The sequence below is a fragment of the Hemitrygon akajei genome, chromosome 4, assembly GCF_048418815.1.
Source record: "Hemitrygon akajei chromosome 4, sHemAka1.3, whole genome shotgun sequence".
NCBI lineage: Eukaryota > Metazoa > Chordata > Chondrichthyes > Myliobatiformes > Dasyatidae > Hemitrygon > Hemitrygon akajei.
This window is the reverse complement of record NC_133127.1, coordinates 131963848-131982753: the sequence shown is the minus strand read 5'-3', so window position 1 is coordinate 131982753 and position 18906 is coordinate 131963848. Positions and strand designations below refer to the sequence as shown.

The window sequence follows — 18906 nt, the reverse complement described above, 5'->3', positions numbered from 1 at the left end:
GCTGAAAGTTTCTGAGCAAAGCGGCTTTCAAACCCAGCTCCTTATCATTCCTTAAATGACGTTCAGTGACAGTGGCCACTATTTTTTTATTGCCCTGGGCAGTTTGCAATCAGTTTTTATGTTTTACAAACTTTAGTACTTTTCTGTAACCTTTTACCTTTAAATCAGACACTGTACAGCTCAGCTTAGAATTCCTTTTTGTGAACCGATGCGTTTTCTGGTCACTCTCTACCTGTTCCACCAGCAACTTTAAAACTGGCTCACAGAGAGGTAACCTTGAAATTCACTTTTGTATAGTTTCCCGAGGCATGGGTAAAACGGTAGAAGTACAGCTACAAGTAACGGGAATGCTCTTTTTTTGGCTCCTTGGGAATGTCTTTGGCCTCCCCTCTAAATGCTGGTTTCCTTCATGATCGGTGACCACCTCCCAATTCCCCGTTGCCAGTGCCCTCTGCTGGAGGCCTCTACAATTCTTCTCCTCTGGCTGTTTGCTGGATGGGCACAAAATCAAAAAAAACAATAGAAATTTGCTTAGGTTTTCTGCTTCATCCCCCTTCTGCATCTAAACTTCATGTAATTTGTCAATTAATAAAATGATTCAACTTGGAACAAGCAGTTCTTCAAATCTGTGCAGTTAGGCAATTATTAAACTTTGTCAGTTAGCTTTGGCAAGATCCCTGTTTTTCACGGGAATGGATTGTGAATTATTGTCACAACAGCAAATTGGGACTGGGTTCTATCCATTATTGTGTAAAGGAGATGTGAAACACAGACATTAATTATTTTGGATGGAGATAGCAATCTTGTTTAAGTTGGTAGATATGAACAATAATCTTTATTTAGTGTTGAGCATTGCAGTTTATTGGAGAAGCTACAAAAGTTGTTGCAATCTGAAAAGAATACTGTCTTGTTAAAAATATTGCCAAGGTCAGGGAGTTTGATCGTTTGGCATAGAAGATTCATAGTTTGTACTGTCTTGGATAGGGCCAAGTCATATTTTTGTCCTTTTTACAATAGGATGTTTTGGGTAGAGCATGTTGCACTGTAAATTTTTCAGGCATATTTTAATTGAATTGACTTTATTTTTTACATATACATGAGGAGTAAAAATCTTTACGTTATGTCTCTGTCTAAATGTGCCTTATAGCAGTTTATAATAAAAAGTATGTACAACAGGACAGTCAATACACCAGAAATACAATTGTATCAGCGTGAATTAATCAGTCTGTTAATTAATCAATTATGTTTAATTGACTCTTTTTAAATTATTTTTTTATTAGTTTTTCTATACATTTTACAAATTAAAAACCCCAAATCCCAGTGAGGAACATTAATACAGTGCAAAATTAAGCATACAATGACAATATGCTACAAAGGAAAATAATTTGACAAAAAAGCACCTAAATTGAAGACAAGTAAACTTAGTATCCTCCCCAAGCCCCACAACACAAAAAAAAACAACTCCAGACCAACCACAACACAATATAGAGAGTATAAATCAGGACAATCAAACTCGCAGACTGTGAATACACTTAGCAACAGAGGATAATAATGCCTACTACCAGAAAAAAAAGGGAGCTGAAAGCAAGGGATCGAAAAGAAAAAAAAACCCCTAGTCAAGAGGAAGGTTATGAAAGTACTCGATAAAAGGTCCCCAGACCTTATGGAACTTTAGATCCGAATTAAGAACTGAATAATGAATTTTTTTGAGGTCCAAGCAGGCCATAATGTCGTTAAGCCATTGCGCATGAGTGGGCGGGGCAACATCTCTCCATCTAAGGAGGATCAAGCCTCTAGCCAGGAGAGAGGCAAAGGATAATAGTCGGCATTTGGTCGGACTCAGACGTAAATCTGTCTCGCCCCAGAAACCGAACAGAGCAATTAAGGGGTTTGGTTCTAGGTGCTGATTCAGAATACACGATAACGTAGTGAAGACATCTTTCCAAAATTTCTCCAAGCTAGGACAGAACCAGTACATATGGATGAGAGAGGCCACGCCCCTCTTGCATTTATCACAGAGCAAACTAATGTTAGGGTAGAATCGAGATAGTTTAGATTTAGACATATGGGCTCTATGAACAATCTTAAACTGTAAAAGGCAATGGCGAGCACAAAGAGAGGTTGAGTTAACCGATTTGAGAATCGAGTCCCAGCTCTCATCGGATAAGGAGGTATTTAAATCCTGCTCCCAGGCCATTTTAATTTTATCCACAGGGGCCCGTCATAAGGCTGCTAATTTATCTCAAATAATTGATACTAAACCTTTACCTAGTGGATTAATGGAAAGAAATAAGTCCATAGCATTTTTTGCAGGCATTTCAGGAAAGTTAGGAATTAAAGGAGCAATAAAGTGTCTAATTTGGAGGTATCTAAAAAAATGAGCATTGGGCAGATTGAACTTAACAGAGAGCTGCTGAAAAGAAGCGAAGCGATTATCAATGAAAAGATCTTCAAAATGTCTAATGCCCTTCCTATACCAAACATGGAATGCTGAATCGTACGTAGTAGGTAAAAAAAGGTGATTATGTGCGACAGGGCTGGAAACGGAAAAACCATGGAAACCATAGCATTTCCTAAACTGAGCCCATATACGCAAAGTGTGTCTAACAAGAGGATTAGCTATTAATCTGGACAGACTACTAGGGAGTGCAGAGCCAAGAAGTGCAGAGATAGATAAATATTTAGTGGAGCTCAACTCCATTGCCACCCAATTAGGGCACTCGGGTTGGCCGTGGAAGAAAGACCAAAAGGTAGCGCAACGTATATTAGCTGCCCAATAATATAAACGAAAGTTAGGTAAAGCCATGCCACCCTCTTTTTTAGATTTTTGGAGATGGATTTTATTCTAGAGCGCTTATTCTGCCACAGATATGACAAAATAATAGAGTCCAAGGAATCAAAAAAAGATTTAGGAATAAAAATTGGGATAGATTGAAATAAGTATAAAAATTTGGGGAGAACATACATTTTAACAACATTAATACGACCTACCAAAGACATAGATAGAGGTGACCTTTGTACCAGACTCTGTTTTATAGTATATGAAAGATTGGCAAAGTTTTCACGAAAGAGATCTTTAAACTTCCTTGTGACTGTAATTCCAAGATAAGTAAATTGATTATGGACTACTTTAAAAGGGAGATCACGAAATGTTAGTTCTTGTGCTTCTTTATTAATTGGGAAAAGTTCACTCTTATGTAAATTAAGTTTATAGCCAGAGATCTGGCTAAACTGGTTAATTGACTCTTAAATATAGATCAGTTTCTAAATCCTCTTAGCAGGAGGGAATTTTGTAAAAATGCTGTTCTTGATTTTCCAGAGTTTTGATTACTCACTCTGGTCTGGCCGCTATGAAGTTATTGTTTCAAACAATAATTGAATAAATCAGCTGGAGTGAGACCTTTTATTTCAGATTTCACATTTTCTTAATCCCACATAGTAGAGGCTAGTTAGAATCCTGCTTATTACCGTGATGAATTAGATTTTTGGGCAGAAATTTTCAGCTTCCATAATTGAACGCATTAATACTTGAGGTGCCTTTGCCTGAAAGTCAGCACACATCTTCAATCATTTTTAGGTTAATATGTGAAACTGTAACTTTTGTTCCTCACTTAGATAATTAAAATTTTTGGTTGTTTACAATTTTCTATAAATTTCAGCTTGAAAGTATTCTTTCAAAAATTGAAATGTTTTCTCTTTTGTAGAAAAATATTGACAAGGAATTTTACCTGCTGTATACAGTATTTGATGAGAATCTTAGTTGGTATCTCTCAAAGAATTTGGATACGTTTATTCAGAATACTTCTAATGTTGACTTGGAGGATGAAGAATTTCAAGAATCAAACCAAATGCATGGTGTGTGGTTATCATAAGCTTATTATTGTCATATTTGCATACATATTGGGCTTTGGCATTGAGTAACTCCTGTTTTAAGGATATTTTCACTGACAATGATTATTATTTCTTAAATGTGTGGATCTCATTAGCCTCTTGCATCTGGAAAAGATGTAACATATTTTGGTATGGTTTCATCTTGATACCTCAGTAGCTTAATGTTCTAATGGTGTGCTATCACCTCTTGTAGATTCCAAGTGCTTGGTTGTTTCCCTTATTGTTTTGAGAGAGTCCCTGATGAAATACTTGAGAATTTCCAGAGTCCTCTCTTCATATGAGAGGGGTAAATCTGAGATGGCTAACCGGTGCCCTCTGGTGGATACTGTGGGCATAACTACTTGGTTGTCATGCTTCTTGAACCTACAGTAGAGTTATAGTTACAGGTGTACAACTGTGCACCTTGCTAGCTTGCATATGAGAAAAGGACACAGTACTGGAGGGCTGGCATTAGTCTGCCCAAATGTAGAATTGAGGAGACTGGAGAGGCAGAGGGGAGGCTGGTAAATATTGCCATGTTATCTCACTATCACAGATTGATGTGTGTGATCTGTCACTTGTGTTTAAACAATTGGGTCAACTTTTCAAAATTGTTAGTTCAGGAAACATCAAACCAGATAAACATTCATTTACATTGATAGTGACGTTAATTTATCATTTTAGTTCTAGTAAGAAACAGTCCTTTGTAATCAAGTGTTTTGATTCAATCCTATCACGTTTGTTTACAATGCACCCTTAATTTAGCTATGTTTCTCTGAGGCTGACTGATCAAATACAAGATACTGTAATTGAACCGAAGAATTGAACAAACTGCAGAAACTCGTATGAAATCTCACGTCACATGCCACTGATATTAAATCTTGTTCTGAAATTTAATAGAACTTATTTTAATACTTGTTCAATAACACTGCAAAAAAAACTGAACCACAGTCACCAGATACATTTTTGGGAATGAAGTTAGTGGGTTATGACATGGATTTCCAAATCAGTTGTATTAGCTTTGGGCAACAAATGGGCACCCATCGTAAAGTAGCAAACATGATGGACTTTTTCACTGTGTTGTATTGTTTAATATCCCTAATGTACGATTATGACATTTCTCTAGCTATTAATGGCTACATGTTCGGTAATCTGCCTGGACTGGTGATGTGCAAGGGTGACAAAGTTTCATGGCATTTGATTGGACTGGGCAGTGAAATCGACATGCATGGCGTTTACTTTCAAGGCAACACCATCCAAGTGAGAGGGACCAACCGTGACGTGTACAATCTGTTTCCTCACACTTCTGCAACAGTCTTCATGCAACCTGATGATGTTGGTAAGAGTTTGCAGCTCTCCATCCTCCACACTCCACTAAGCCAAAAGTTTTAAAATACTGTCTACATTTTTAATGAATAAATTTTCAAGCTAATGATTTGCCAATTTGATGGTAAAGTGAAGAGGACATAGATTAGCTCTGTATTTCCCCAGCAAAAATCTAGGAGATACTTCTGTGCAATAAATATAAAATGGGATGCAAACCTTTTTGAGAGCATCTGCTCAAATTAGTGATAATCTTTAAAAAAAAAATGCTTTCTCACATGCTATGGTAATTTTGAACAGAGATTATCATTGATTAATGAATTAGTAATTACAGACCTTTTTTTAAAAAAAAGATGAGTCCTGTTTATTATTCATGTGTATTCATTGTTTTACTATTAATAAAAGCATAACAGAGATAGTTTGAAATAAATGAAGCATTTTAGAAAATCTGTTCAAAAATTAATAATAATCTTTTAAAAAGAAAACTGAAAAATAATGTAAAAAAATAATCTCGTACTACACAGGGAAAGTCTGTCAGTGGATGTCAACATGTTTGCAACCAGAATGACAAAGCCTGTCTCTGTACCAATCATCACACACAAACTGCTGGAGGAGATCAGCAGGCCAGGCAGCATCTATGGAAAAACCACTCTGCTTTTCTCCGGAGATGCTGCCTGACCTGCTGAGTTCCTCCAGCAGTTTGTGTGTTTTGCTTGGATTTCCAGCATCTGCAGATTTTCTCTCATTTGTTCTTTACCAGTCATGCTGGGTGCACCATCATTTGTCATGGAAACTATTTTTGAAAGGCTAACTTGTCGATCAGATAATAAAAAATCTCACTGCTCTTGGGCTGTGAAAAAACACATTTGCTGCTTCAATTGGCAGTAATGATAACCATTAGGTATATTTTTATACTGGGTAGGGTTTAAAAAAATTAAGGGGGCGGCCCTGCATGCTGTGTGCCAACAAAATTTTGCACGGGCCATCTTGGGCACGAGTGCCATAGGTTCACCATCCATACATTGAGCTGGATAACTGATCTCAACTGGGAGTCACACAAGTCAACTCTGCACCCCTGAAACTTGTCTGGGAAGCTGTAGCAGAGCTTCTCGGAATATATTGTGAAGCTCGACACGAGAACATACAAGGATTCTGCCAGGTCAGTTCGACCAGAGTTATAAGGAAAGATTGAACAGGTTAGGACTATATTCTTCAGAATGGAGAAGATTGAGAGGAGATTTGATAGGGGTATACAAAATCACGAGGAGTATAGATAGTGGAAAAAGCCTGCTTGCATTTACCCTGAGGCACGGGTTAAGGATGAAAGGTGAGAAGTTTAAGGGGAACATGAGGGGAAACTACTTCACTCAGGGTGGTGAGAGTGTGGAATGAACTGCCAGCACAAGTGGTGCATGCCAGCTCGATTTCAAGGTTTAAGGCAAGTTTGGATAGGTACATGAGATGGCAGGGATATGGAGGGCTGTGGTGCAGGTCAATGGGAGGAGGCAGGTTAAATATTTTAGAAACATAGAATAATAGAAGACCCACAGCACAATACAGGTCCTTTGGCCCACAATGCTGTGCCAAACATGCACTTAGTTTAGAAATTACCTATTTTTCTAAGCTCCATGTACCTATCCAAGAGTCTCTTAAAAGACCCTATTGTATCCACAAAAGACCCTATTGTAGCTAGCTAGTTTGGTTTTGGCATGGACTAGATGGGCTGAAGGGCCTGTTTCTGTGCTGTACTTCTCAGTGGCTCTATAACACTCTGACAGAGGCAAGGCTGGCATTGGAGCTTCATCTCAGAGACATTTATGAGTTTTTAAAATTTCACTGATATTGAAAGATGTTTAAAAAAACCATTTTAAAAATCTTCAAATAAATACGATTGTTAAAAATAGGAAGAATAAAGACACATTTATCTTCTTATTGGGGCTGTGATTCTACATTGGCTCTGGCTGGCTCAGGTCACAGAGACAGATTTATTGTGGCAGTGCCAAGGAATCCCAGAAAATATTGGCTGCACTGTCAGATTCCTCATGGAATCCAGCGACCAGGAGAAGTGACGGATTTGCTGTTATCAGTTACCTAATAGTTCTCTGTAAGCTGGGGACTTACTCAGCTGAGAGCAGCTGAATATCAGTGAGTCCTTTAGAGTGGATACACAGCACGGTTTCTATTTGGGGAATAAACTGGCAGCTTCTGAATCAAAATGTGATCAGCAGGATAGACATTTTGGGAATTTAGCTAGTGAGTGTGAATATAGGGAAATGGGAAAATTGATCAAAATGACACCTCCCGTACCCAAGTTCTAGCTTAGAAGCCATTACAAAATCTCACTTTTCAAATCATTTACTGTTTCTTTTCACTTATAATTATCATTAACCTACAAATTTTAATTTAGGCACCTTTAAGGTCATCTGCCGAACAGCTGATCACTACATGGCTGGAATGAAACAGCTTTATCAGGTTAATAACTGCAATAAAAGTATCCCAGCCCAGACGTTTGGGATAATCCGAACGTATTACATCGCAGCAGTGGAGACAGAATGGGACTACTCGCCTGACAGGAGCTGGGAGCTGGAAAGGTTCAATACAACTGAAGAAGAAAGGTGAACCCTTTCATTTAGTTCTTTCACAAAAGTCAGGGAACTCAAGTATTTACATTGAAGGCAGAATGTTCCCTTTTTTCCCCAATATAAAAGTAGGCTTTATAGAAATGTACTTAGCATCACTTCTCAGTGTATGCTCCAATTAGTGAAGCTCTACACTAGTAAAATCTGTAAAGCTTGTTCTTCCTGTTGTTCTTAAATTGATATCATTTTGGCTATTATTTCAGATCTCATGTGTAACTTGGCTGTCCTTCTGAACCCTGGAGAAATACCCAAAGCCACCTTGCTCTTGAGTTAGTCTTCCTACTCCATCCTTTTCCACAACAAAAAAGGGGAGCCCACCCCAGCTGGTTTGACCTCTTAACCCCTCTCAATCTTACTGGCAAATGTATCTGGGCCATCGTGCCCCAGGTTGATCATGAGCCCAGCTTGTTATTCTCTGGGTTCTTTGTTTCCTTTTCTCGTTCCTTCCCTGGTAGATCTTGTTTATAAAGCCAGCCTCTTTCTTCCTGCACACCAAACCCAATGATTTGGAGGCAAGGCAGTTTGACCCAAAACATCAGCAACCCCTTTTTGCCCATGGATGTTGCTCGACTCAAAGTTCCTCTAGCAGTTTGATTTTTTTTCCTCCAACTGCTGTTTTTAAACTCATCTGACTACCTCTCTCTACTCTCCCTTTTCATTCTGTAGTGCTTGAAAGTTTTGTTGTTTTGTGAGTTTGTTGCTGTTTTCACCTTCAGTTTAACATTATGAATCTATACAATCAATTTCATTCCTGTTGCGCCTCCAAAGTTACCCTAATTATAATCATAAATTGCTTCTTCTGTGTTTGTGGGACATTAAGCTCCATCAAGCCCTCTGCAAACCTTGACATATAAACCAGGCCGTTCTACAACACTCATCCTTCATTATACAATTTGATACGAATATTGTCACTTGATGCAACTCGTGATCATAGAAAATCTTTAGCAATCTGCGCGTTTCTTATCACCGGGGACTGGCAAACGGTCTACGGAAATGAGAAGAAGGGTAGTTGAGCTGAGACTATCCTGGCTGTCTGAGGAAATGGCACTTTAAAACATGAATATTCTGACAGCGCCTAAAGATGTCAGGAAATGTTCTCCAGCCTGCTCACTATCCCAGCACTTTCTACTTCTGTTTCAGATTTCCTGTATCTATATGTTTCTCTTATTCTTTTTTAAAAAAAAGTGTTATTTGTGCACAATCCACTGAAGGGGATGGGACACACCAGCACAGGAGCTCACATGGCCAATTGAACCATGGTCTTCATAAACTGAAGCTTAGAGTACAAAAGCCATTTTACACCCCTATAAGTAATATTTGGTCCGAGCTGGAGATTTATGTTCAGCTCTGGGCCCCACACTTCGCAGAAGATTACTGACTGGAGAGGGCTGGGTGAGATTTTCTGGAATGGCTTTACTGTTTAATGGACAGGCTGAAGAAGCAAGAATTGCTATCCTTCAAGCAGGAAAGGCTAAGAGAAGCTTTGAGGAAAGTGTTTAAAATCGTGAATTATTAAGAAAAGTGAAGGGAAATTAACTTAGAAATGTATCACTGGTAATGCTGAGCTGGCTTATTGTGTTCACTTCCACTAGAATTTGCCCAGTAACAGCAGGAGACATGCAGAGAAAAGTGGATTGGAATATAATGCAGATTTAAAGTCCTGGTATTATTTTGAAACTTCACACTCTAGCACCTCATGTTGATCAGCCAAACATGATGTTAGATAGCAAGAACAACCACCTACCGATGGTTCCCGCTGTGTTTGGAAGTTCATCACTAGATCAACGTTTCTGAGTATTGGTAAAGTTTCAGACATTTTAAAATCTTTCCCATACTATTACTCTACAGCATTGATCTTGGTCAAAATACTCTGGTCATTGAATGTTTACCTAGAGGTAAATATCCTGGTGGGACTTCCTCAGGGAAGAGGTGCTGAGACAGTGGGGGGGGGGGGGGGCGAGACCATGTGGGCAAGGAAAGCAAGGGAGAAGGATTCTCAGTGAGAAGCTGCGTCTTTTGAGGTTTTCCAGTGAGCAATTCTATACTGCAAGTTCAGTAAGGACTCACACGTGATGCGTATTCTCTTCACAAAGTCACTGGAGTGTGTCCACCACTATGGCCTCAGGACATGACAAGTCAAGCACCGGCTGATTAACCTGTTGCTTAAATACCTGACATTCCTTCACGTGTTTTTCCTTTCCCTGCAGAGCTTCACTCAACTTCACTTGCCCCATCACCAAAATGTTCCCATAACCTATGAACTCATCGTCAAGGACTCTTCATCTCGTGCTCTCGATATTTATTATTTATTGCTTGTTGTCTTTGCACACTGGTTGGATGGCCAAGTCTGTGCGGTCTTCCATTGATTCTATTATAGTTATTGGATTTATTGAGTATGTTTGCAAGAAAATGAATCCCAGGGCTGTATATAGTGACTTGCATGTATTTTGATAATAAATTTATTTTGAACTTTGGAGATAGAAGCAGTATGTCACCATTTCAAATTGTACAGCAAAAGAACCACTTTCACAATCCGTTCTCAGGTCAGAGAAGGAATGTACTTATTCTGTCAGTTTGGAGAAGGGAGACAGACCAGCTGAACATTGAATGTAGAAAGCATGACATTTTCAAAGTACATTTAGAAATAATGTACAGCATTTTCACCAGTGAACCGACAGTTATCACTTCATGACCAACCCAAAATGAGAAGGCATGTGATTAGTTGCTCCCAACAAAACCCTCCAGCTTGATCATGAAATGTCTCAAAAATGTGTGCCTGTTGCCAGTGTCTAGCAGTCCCTTCTATTTGCTCAGTTAAAACTGTGGTTATTGTAGTGACAACACCAGAGTAGACATCTCCACCTAATGCTCCAAGGGACTTGTGATATCTCGTATCTCATGCCTGCACGTGAGAGATCTGTCGTTACCTTAGCAATAGGTCATTACTGTATGCATCCAGACAGTGGGTTCTGTTCTAAATCAGTTAACGCAGAGATGGCCTAGACATGGCACTGGCATTATCCTCACCATCATTGACACGATCCTGGAGCTAGCTCCATTATTTTTCAATCGATTGCTTACCTGCTGGAGGAAAAGATTGACACATTGTCCTTCCCAGTGCGGTCCACTCCCCGGGATCGTCCTTCGCAGTGCGGTCCACTCCCCGGGATCGTCATTCGCAGAGCGGTCCGCTCCCCGGGATCGTCCTTCCCAGTGCGGTCCGCTCCCCGGGATCGTCCTTCCCAGTGCGGTCCGCTCCCCGGGATCGTCCTTCCCAGTGCGGTCCGCTCCCCGGGATCGTCCTTCGCAGTGCGGTCCACTCCCCGGGATCGTCCTTCGCAGTGCGGTCCACTCCCCGGGATCGTCCTTCCCAGTGCGGTCCACTCCCCGGGATCGTCCTTCCTAGTGCGGTCCACTCCCCGGGATGGTCCTTCCCAGTGCGGTCCACTCCCCGGGATGGTCCTTCCCAGTGCGGTCCACTCCCTCTCGGATCGTCCTTCCCAGTGCGGTCCACTCCCTCTCGGATCGTCCTTCCCAGTGCGGTCCACTCCCCGGGATTGTCCTTCCCAGTGCGGTCCACTGCCCGGGATCGTCCTTCCCAGTGCGGTCCACTGCCCGGGATCGTCCTTCCCAGTGCGGTCCACTGCCCGGGATCGTCCTTCCCAGTGCGGTCCACTCCCCGGGATCGTCCTTCCCAGTGCGGTCCACTCCTCGGGATCGTCCTTCCCAGTGCGCTCCACTCCCCGGGATCGTCCTTCCCAGTGCGGTCCACTCCCCGGGATGGTCCTTCCCAGTGCGCTCCACTCCCCGGGATGGTCCTTCCCAGTGCGGTCCACTCCCCGGGATGGTCCTTCCCAGTGCGGTCCACTCCCCGGGATGGTCCTTCCCAGTGCGCTCCACTCCCCGGGATGGTCCTTCCCAGTGCGGTCCACTCCCCGGGATGGTCCTTCCCAGTGCGCTCCACTCCCCGGGATGGTCCTTCCCAGTGCGGTCCACTCCCCGGGATGGTCCTTCCCAGTGCGGTCCACTCCCCGGGATGGTCCTTCCCAGTGCGGTCCACTCCCCGGGATGGTCCTTCCCAGTGCGGTCCACTCCCCGGGATGGTCCTTCCCAGTGCGGTCCACTCCCCGGGATGGTCCTTCCCAGTGCGGTCCACTCCCCGGGATGGTCCTTCCCAGTGCGGTCCACTCTCTCTCGGATCGTCCTTCCCAGTGCGGTCCACTCCCCGGATTCGTCCTTCCCAGTGCGGTCCACTCCCCGGGATCGTCCTTCCCAGCGCGCTCCACTCCCCGGGATCGTCCTTCCCAGCGCGCTCCACTCCCCGGGATCGTCCTTCCCAGCGCGCTCCACTCCCCGGGATCGTCCTTCCCAGCGCGCTCCACTCCCCGGGATCGTCCTTCCCAGCGCGCTCCACTCCCCGGGATCGTCCTTCCCAGCGCGCTCCACTCCCCGGGATCGTCCTTCCCAGCGCGCTCCACTCCCCGGGATCGTCCTTCCCAGCGCGCTCCACTCCCCGGGATCGTCCTTCCCAGCGCGCTCCACTCCCCGGGATCGTCCTTCCCAGCGCGCTCCACCCCCCCGGGATCGTCCTTCCCAGGGCGCTCCACCCCCCGGGATCGTCCTTCCCAGCGCGGTCCACTCCCCGGGATCGTCCTTCCCAGTGCGCTCCACCCCCCGGGATCGTCCTTCCCAGTGCGGTCCACCCCCCGGGATCGTCCTTCCCAGTGCGCTCCACCCCCCGGGATCGTCCTTCCCAGTGCGCTCCACCGCCCGGGATCGTCCTTCCCAGTGCGCTCCACCGCCCGGGATCGTCCTTCCCAGTGCGCTCCACTCCCCGGGATCGTCCTTCCCAGTGCGCTCCACTCCCCGGGATCGTCCTTCCCAGTGCGCTCCACTCCCCGGGATCGTCCTTCCCAGTGCGCTCCACTCCCCGGGATCGTCCTTCCCAGTGCGCTCCACTCCCCGGGATCGTCCTTCCCAGTGCGCTCCACTCCCCGGGATCGTCCTTCCCAGTGCGCTCCACTCCCCGGGATGGTCCTTCCCAGTGCGCTCCACTCCCCGGGATGGTCCTTCCCAGTGCGCTCCACTCCCCGGGATCGTCCTTCCCAGTGCGCTCCACTCCCCGGGATCGTCCTTCCCAGTGCGGTCCACTCCCCGGGATGGTCCTTCCCAGTGCGGTCCACTCCCCGGGATGGTCCTTCCCAGTGCGGTCCACTCCCCGGGATGGTCCTTCCCAGTGCGGTCCACTCCCCGGGATGGTCCTTCCCAGTGCGGTCCACTCCCCGGGATGGTCCTTCCCAGTGCGGTCCACTCCCCGGGATGGTCCTTCCCAGTGCGGTCCACTCCCGGGGATGGTCCTTCCCAGTGCGGTCCACTCCCGGGGATGGTCCTTCCCAGTGCGGTCCACTCCCGGGGATGGTCCTTCCCAGTGCGGTCCACTCCCGGGGATGGTCCTTCCCAGTGCGGTCCACTCCCCGGGATGGTCCTTCCCAGTGCGGTCCACTCCCCGGGATGGTCCTTCCCAGTGCGGTCCACTCCCCGGGATGGTCCTTCCCAGTGCGGTCCACTCCCCGGGATGGTCCTTCCCAGTGCGGTCCACTCCCCGGGATGGTCCTTCCCAGTGCGGTCCACTCCCCGGGATGGTCCTTCCCAGTGCGGTCCACTCCCCGGGATGGTCCTTCCCAGTGCGGTCCACTCCCCGGGATGGTCCTTCCCAGTGCGGTCCACTCTCTCTCGGATCGTCCTTCCCAGTGCGGTCCACTCCCCGGGATCGTCCTTCCCAGTGCGGTCCACTCCCCGGGATCGTCCTTCCCAGTGCGGTCCACTCCCCGGGATCGTCCTTCCCAGTGCGCTCCACTCCCCGGGATCGTCCTTCCCAGTGCGCTCCACTCCCCGGGATCGTCCTTCCCAGTGCGCTCCACTCCCCGGGATCGTCCTTCCCAGTGCGCTCCACTCCCCGGGATCGTCCTTCCCAGTGCGCTCCACTCCCCGGGATGGTCCTTCCCAGTGCGCTCCACTCCCCGGGATCGTCCTTCCCAGTGCGCTCCACTCCCCGGGATGGTCCTTCCCAGTGCGCTCCACTCCCCGGGATGGTCCTTCCCAGTGCGGTCCACCCCCCGGGATCGTCCTTCACAGTGCGCTCCACCCCCCGGGATCGTCCTTCCCAGTGCGCTCCACCCCCCGGGATCGTCCTTCCCAGTGCGCTCCACCCCCCGGGATGGTCCTTCCCAGTGCGCTCCACCCCCCGGGATGGTCCTTCCCAGTGCGCTCCACCCCCCGGGATGGTCCTTCCCAGTGCGGTCCACTCCCGGGGATGGTCCTTCCCAGTGCGGTCCACTCCCCGGGATGGTCCTTCCCAGTGCGGTCCACTCCCCGGGATGGTCCTTCCCAGTGCGGTCCACTCCCCGGGATGGTCCTTCCCAGTGCGGTCCACTCCCCGGGATGGTCCTTCCCAGTGAGGTCCACTCCCCGGGATGGTCCTTCCCAGTGCGGTCCACTCCCCGGGATGGTCCTTCCCAGTGCAGTCCACTCTCTCTCGGATCGTCCTTCCCAGTGCGGTCCACTCCCCGGGATCGTCCTTCCCAGTGCGGGCCCAAAACATAAGGTGCCCAATACTGTTGATAATACTCCATGTGCAGCCTGACTAGTGTTTTATAAAGGCTCAGCATTATCTCCTTGCTTTTATATTCTATTCCCGTTGAAATAATGCCAACATTTCATTTGCGTTCTTTGCCACAGTCTCAACCTGTAAATTAACCTTCTGGGAGTCTTGCACGAGGACCCCCAAGTCCCTCTGCACCCCTGATGTTTGAACTTTCCCTCCATTTATGTAATTGTCTGTACTATTGTTCCTTTTACCAAAATGCATTATTACACATTTTCCAACACTGTATTCCATCTGGCACTTTTTTGCCCATTCTTTCAATTTGTCTAAGTTCTGCTACAATTGCATTATTTCCTCAGCACTACCTACCCCTCCACCTACCTTTGTAATATCTGCAAACTTTGCCACAAAGCCATCAATTCTGTTATCCAAATCATTGACAATGTGAAAAGTAGCAGTCCCAATACTGACTCCTGAAGAACACCAATAATCCCTGACAGCCAACAAGAAAAGGTTCCCTTTATTTTCACTTACTGCCTCCTGCCTGTCAGCCACTCCCCTATCCATGCCAGTATCTTTCATGTAATGCCATAGGATTTTATCTTGTTAAGCAGCCTCCTGTGTGGCACCTTATCAAATGCCTTCTGAAAATCCAAGTAAATGACATCCACTGCTTCTCCTTTGTCCACCCTGCTTGTTACTTCTCGAAGAACTCTAACAGATTTGTCAAGCAAGTTTTCCCTTCACAGGGAAATCCGAGCAGATTTGACTGACTTTGACTTATTTTCTCATTAGTCTCCAAATACCCAGAATAATATCCTGAATAATAGACTCCAACACTTTCCCAAGCACTCAGGTCAAGCTAAGTGGCCTATAATTTCCTTTCTTTTCCCTTCTTCCCTTCTTAGAGAGTGCAGTGACATTTGTAATCTTCCAGTCCTCTGGGAGCATGCCAGAATCAAGTGATTTTTGAAATGTCATGACCAATGCATCTGTTATCTCTTCAGCATCCTCTCACAGGACTCTGGGATGGAGTCCATCTGGTCCAGGTGACTTACCCACCTTAAGACCTTTGAGTTTGCCTGGCACTCTTTCACTTGTAATAGCTGTGGCACTCACTCCTATTTCCTGACACTCATGGACCTGAAAAATCCCCTTCTTCAGTGAATGGTAGTCAGTCTGTAATCTCCAATTACCATTATTTTTCCAGAAGCTCTCTGCCTTCCGGTCTGTCTTCCTCTGTCAGGCGTTATCTGCACTGACTTCATTCATTTGAGACAAATGATGCAATCATGACTTCCCAGTGTCTTTACTGCGTACAAAGGCTTTGTCGTCTTTTCGGAGGACTTGGGCTTCTGGATGCCACAGGGTTGCTCACACTGATGGAGGTGGCTTCATTACTTCTCAATACGTTAACACAAAGACTGCTACACTCTTGTGGCCTCCCAGGTTTATCTCTAAGTGAGCAACTTGGTTCTCAGCTTGTCGGTTCAGTTGATTTCTCTGATGGGGTTGAAATCTCCCGAGTAACACATGCAAAATGCAAGAGGAACTCGGAAGGATGGGCAGCACCTCTGGAGAGGAATATTCCAGGGCGAGGCTTCTTGTGTTTGTGATGAGATATACTTCTGTATTACACTGTGCGTAATATGTGAGAAACATGTATTTCATTCACATTTACTGGAACAACATGAGGAGTGAGTGCGAGGTTTTGTGGCTTTCAGGTTCCTTATTATTTCCCGACTTGTTACCTTGTGTGACCCTCAGCTAAACTTTGCAGCTCGTGTCAATAGAAACGGATTTCCCTTGCATGATATTCTTGTGCATAACAGTTGTTGTGACATTTGGCTTGTTGCCTTTATAATATTGCAGTCATTTGAGCAAATTATATTCCGTTGAACATGGTCAACGTCTGGATGGACTAGGGCTACACTCACAAAGCTTGGCCTATCACCTAAGTCTAGAACACATACAATGGAGATGGTGGTTTGCAATGAGGGCCACATTACCACCAGGAAAATCACGGTGAAGACCATCAGTATTGTTGAGTTACTTGGCTTGCACCGGAAGGCCTTGCAGTTCTCAACCATGTAAATACTGAATGTTGTGCTGGGAAATAGTGCGACAGAATCATTACCATCACTGAGATCATGCTGGAGACACTTGGCCATTGGTGTAGCGGCATTTTGCACCGTACTTTGAGGCGAGTGGTCCCAGTTTCGAATCCAGCTGGCTCCTTTCATGCTCTCCGTCCGCGCTGGGTTGAGTGTTGAGCTGGCAACTCTGTCTCGTAAACAAATGCCAAAGAAAAGCAAGGTTGCCGCCCAATTCACCACCAGGTACAGAGAGGTCAAGTGGAATTACTTCTGAGAGAAAGGGAGACAATATTATGTGTTCATTATGAACTGTAAGCAAACTGGGGAGGTGGGTGAAGGGAGACCAAAGAAACGTTTCTGATCGGATGCAGATTAAAGTTATCAAGGTAACAATTACTTCAATAAACAAATATTAAAGACAAAAAATTAAGTGATAGGTGATTGGATGCTTAGTTTTGTAGACTGATTGTGTCTGCAAAGGAATTGCCCAGAGTATGTTTGCTTTCTTCTGTGCTGAGGGATCATCATTATTAAATCAATTAGCTTGCAGTTTTTTTTACCATAATGTATTCAGACTGCCTATCAGAAGTTTGAATGTTTATGGAAAAAGTTTAAGTGCAATTCTCAATAAAGTTTTATGAAGTTAATTAAAAAGTCCATTTATAGCTTTCTTGAAATAAAACTGCTTTGCAGATGAAATTTTGAAAATAACCAAAAAGAGATTTACTAATTATTTATTTCTGTTTCTTTCAGTCCTGGCCACGTGTATGTTAGTGTAGGGGAAGATAAAATTGGGTCAAAGTACAGAAAGGTTGTTTATAGGGAGTTTACAGATGGAACATTTACCAGACAGAAAAGAAGATTACCAGAAGAACAACATTTGGAAATATTAGGTATTGAATATTACACATTTAACTTCTCCCAATGTGATGTTATGTTTTCTTTTCAATGTCAATTAGAAAGTGTTTTCTAATAATCTGTAATCTGGATGTTGCACACACATTCTGCAAAACTCAGGCTTAAAATGAATATAGTTTTAGAGCCTTATTACTTTCTACTTTATAGCTGGACTATCTTCAATTAAAATTGATGGGTAGTGTTTAGGAACAATCCAAAGGTTGTTTCTGATAATCATTAATCTGAATGCTACACTAACATTCTTCACATCTTAGATTTTAAATTAATTTTTGTTTACAGGCTAAGCACATCTTGCTTTGTGGTTTCAGTAACCTGATCAACTATTGTAACAAAATTGAACAATGAATTGTCCTGTGACTGCCCTATTTCCACAGAGTGGGAGCGATGGGCACAAGTCCAACTCTCCCTTTGGCTTGCGTTTTCTCCCTTTGGCCCCTCACTGCTGAAGTGGAGACATACTTCCAGTTTGACCAGACAGTCATCAGAAAGGGCACAAACCTTCCCGCAGCAGATGAACCAGCTCTTCTTCACCCTGTCCCAGTCGGTCAGAAGGTGGGCCTTGTCAGTGAGGTGAGGTGAGGCTATTATGGTAGCAGTTCTGGTCTCAAAACCAAGTCGTACCTTGCTCCATCACTGATTTAGGTTTCCTCTTCTTCATAGAGCATTTTATCCTCTTCTGCAGTATTCCTAATTTAACACCTCCTTTCTCTCCAGTCCTCATTATTCTCACTGAGATATTGGCACTACTCTCACTCGTACTCTGCATCGACTGGTTTTGCATTCTCAATTATTTAGTTTACTTTATTAAGAAATACAGCATGGAATAGGCCCTTCTGACCCTTTGAGGTGCACTGCCCAGCAACCTGAGATTCAACCCTAGCCTAATCACAGGTCAATTTATAATGACCAATTAACCTACTAACCAGTACCTCTTCGTACTGTGGGAGGACAGTGGGGCACCCCCGTGCATTCCACGGGGAGGACGTACAGTCTCCTTATAGATGGCATTGGAACTGAACTTGGAGCTCCGGTGCCCCGACCTGTAATAGTGTCGTGCTAACCACTGGGCTTCTGTGGTTCCTGCTTACGAGCTCTACCTTGGTTCGACCTTGCTCTCTGTTCTTTGTGTTTATTGATCAGCCAGGCTGAATTAAGCATAAAGCTGCATTAAAGTAACAAAACGGTGGCTTGGATACTAACCAATATTGGCAGAGTTGCTAGGTTCACCTTCAGAGAAGTGTACTTTCCAATAACCCAATGTGTTTGTGGTACTTTGGAGTAAGGTGAACCATTAAAGTCCAAAAGGATCCATGATTGTTTTAGGGAAAGAAACCTCTCAAGTCAAATGCCAAAGCAGGAATATAAAAGGAGATTATTGAACATCTGTCATGGAAATAGATCTTGCAGAGGCCTGAGAGTGTGAAACAGTTTTTTTTGTATAATCTAATGCACTTAG

The 18906-nt window shown here is 45.1% G+C and overlaps 1 protein-coding gene across 2 annotated transcripts in view; it reads left to right on the top strand.

Moving 5' to 3' along the window:
- LOC140726661 (ferroxidase HEPHL1-like) overlaps positions 1–18906 on the top strand; it is an 87335-nt gene that overhangs the window by 36312 nt on the left and 32117 nt on the right. For both annotated transcript variants that reach the window (XM_073043330.1, XM_073043329.1), the window contains exons 10-13: positions 3705–3855; positions 4997–5209; positions 7601–7808; positions 17286–17425. In XM_073043330.1, the coding sequence (XP_072899431.1) occupies positions 3705–3855; positions 4997–5209; positions 7601–7808; positions 17286–17425 (712 nt within the window). The remainder of the gene's footprint in view (positions 1–3704; positions 3856–4996; positions 5210–7600; positions 7809–17285; positions 17426–18906) is intronic.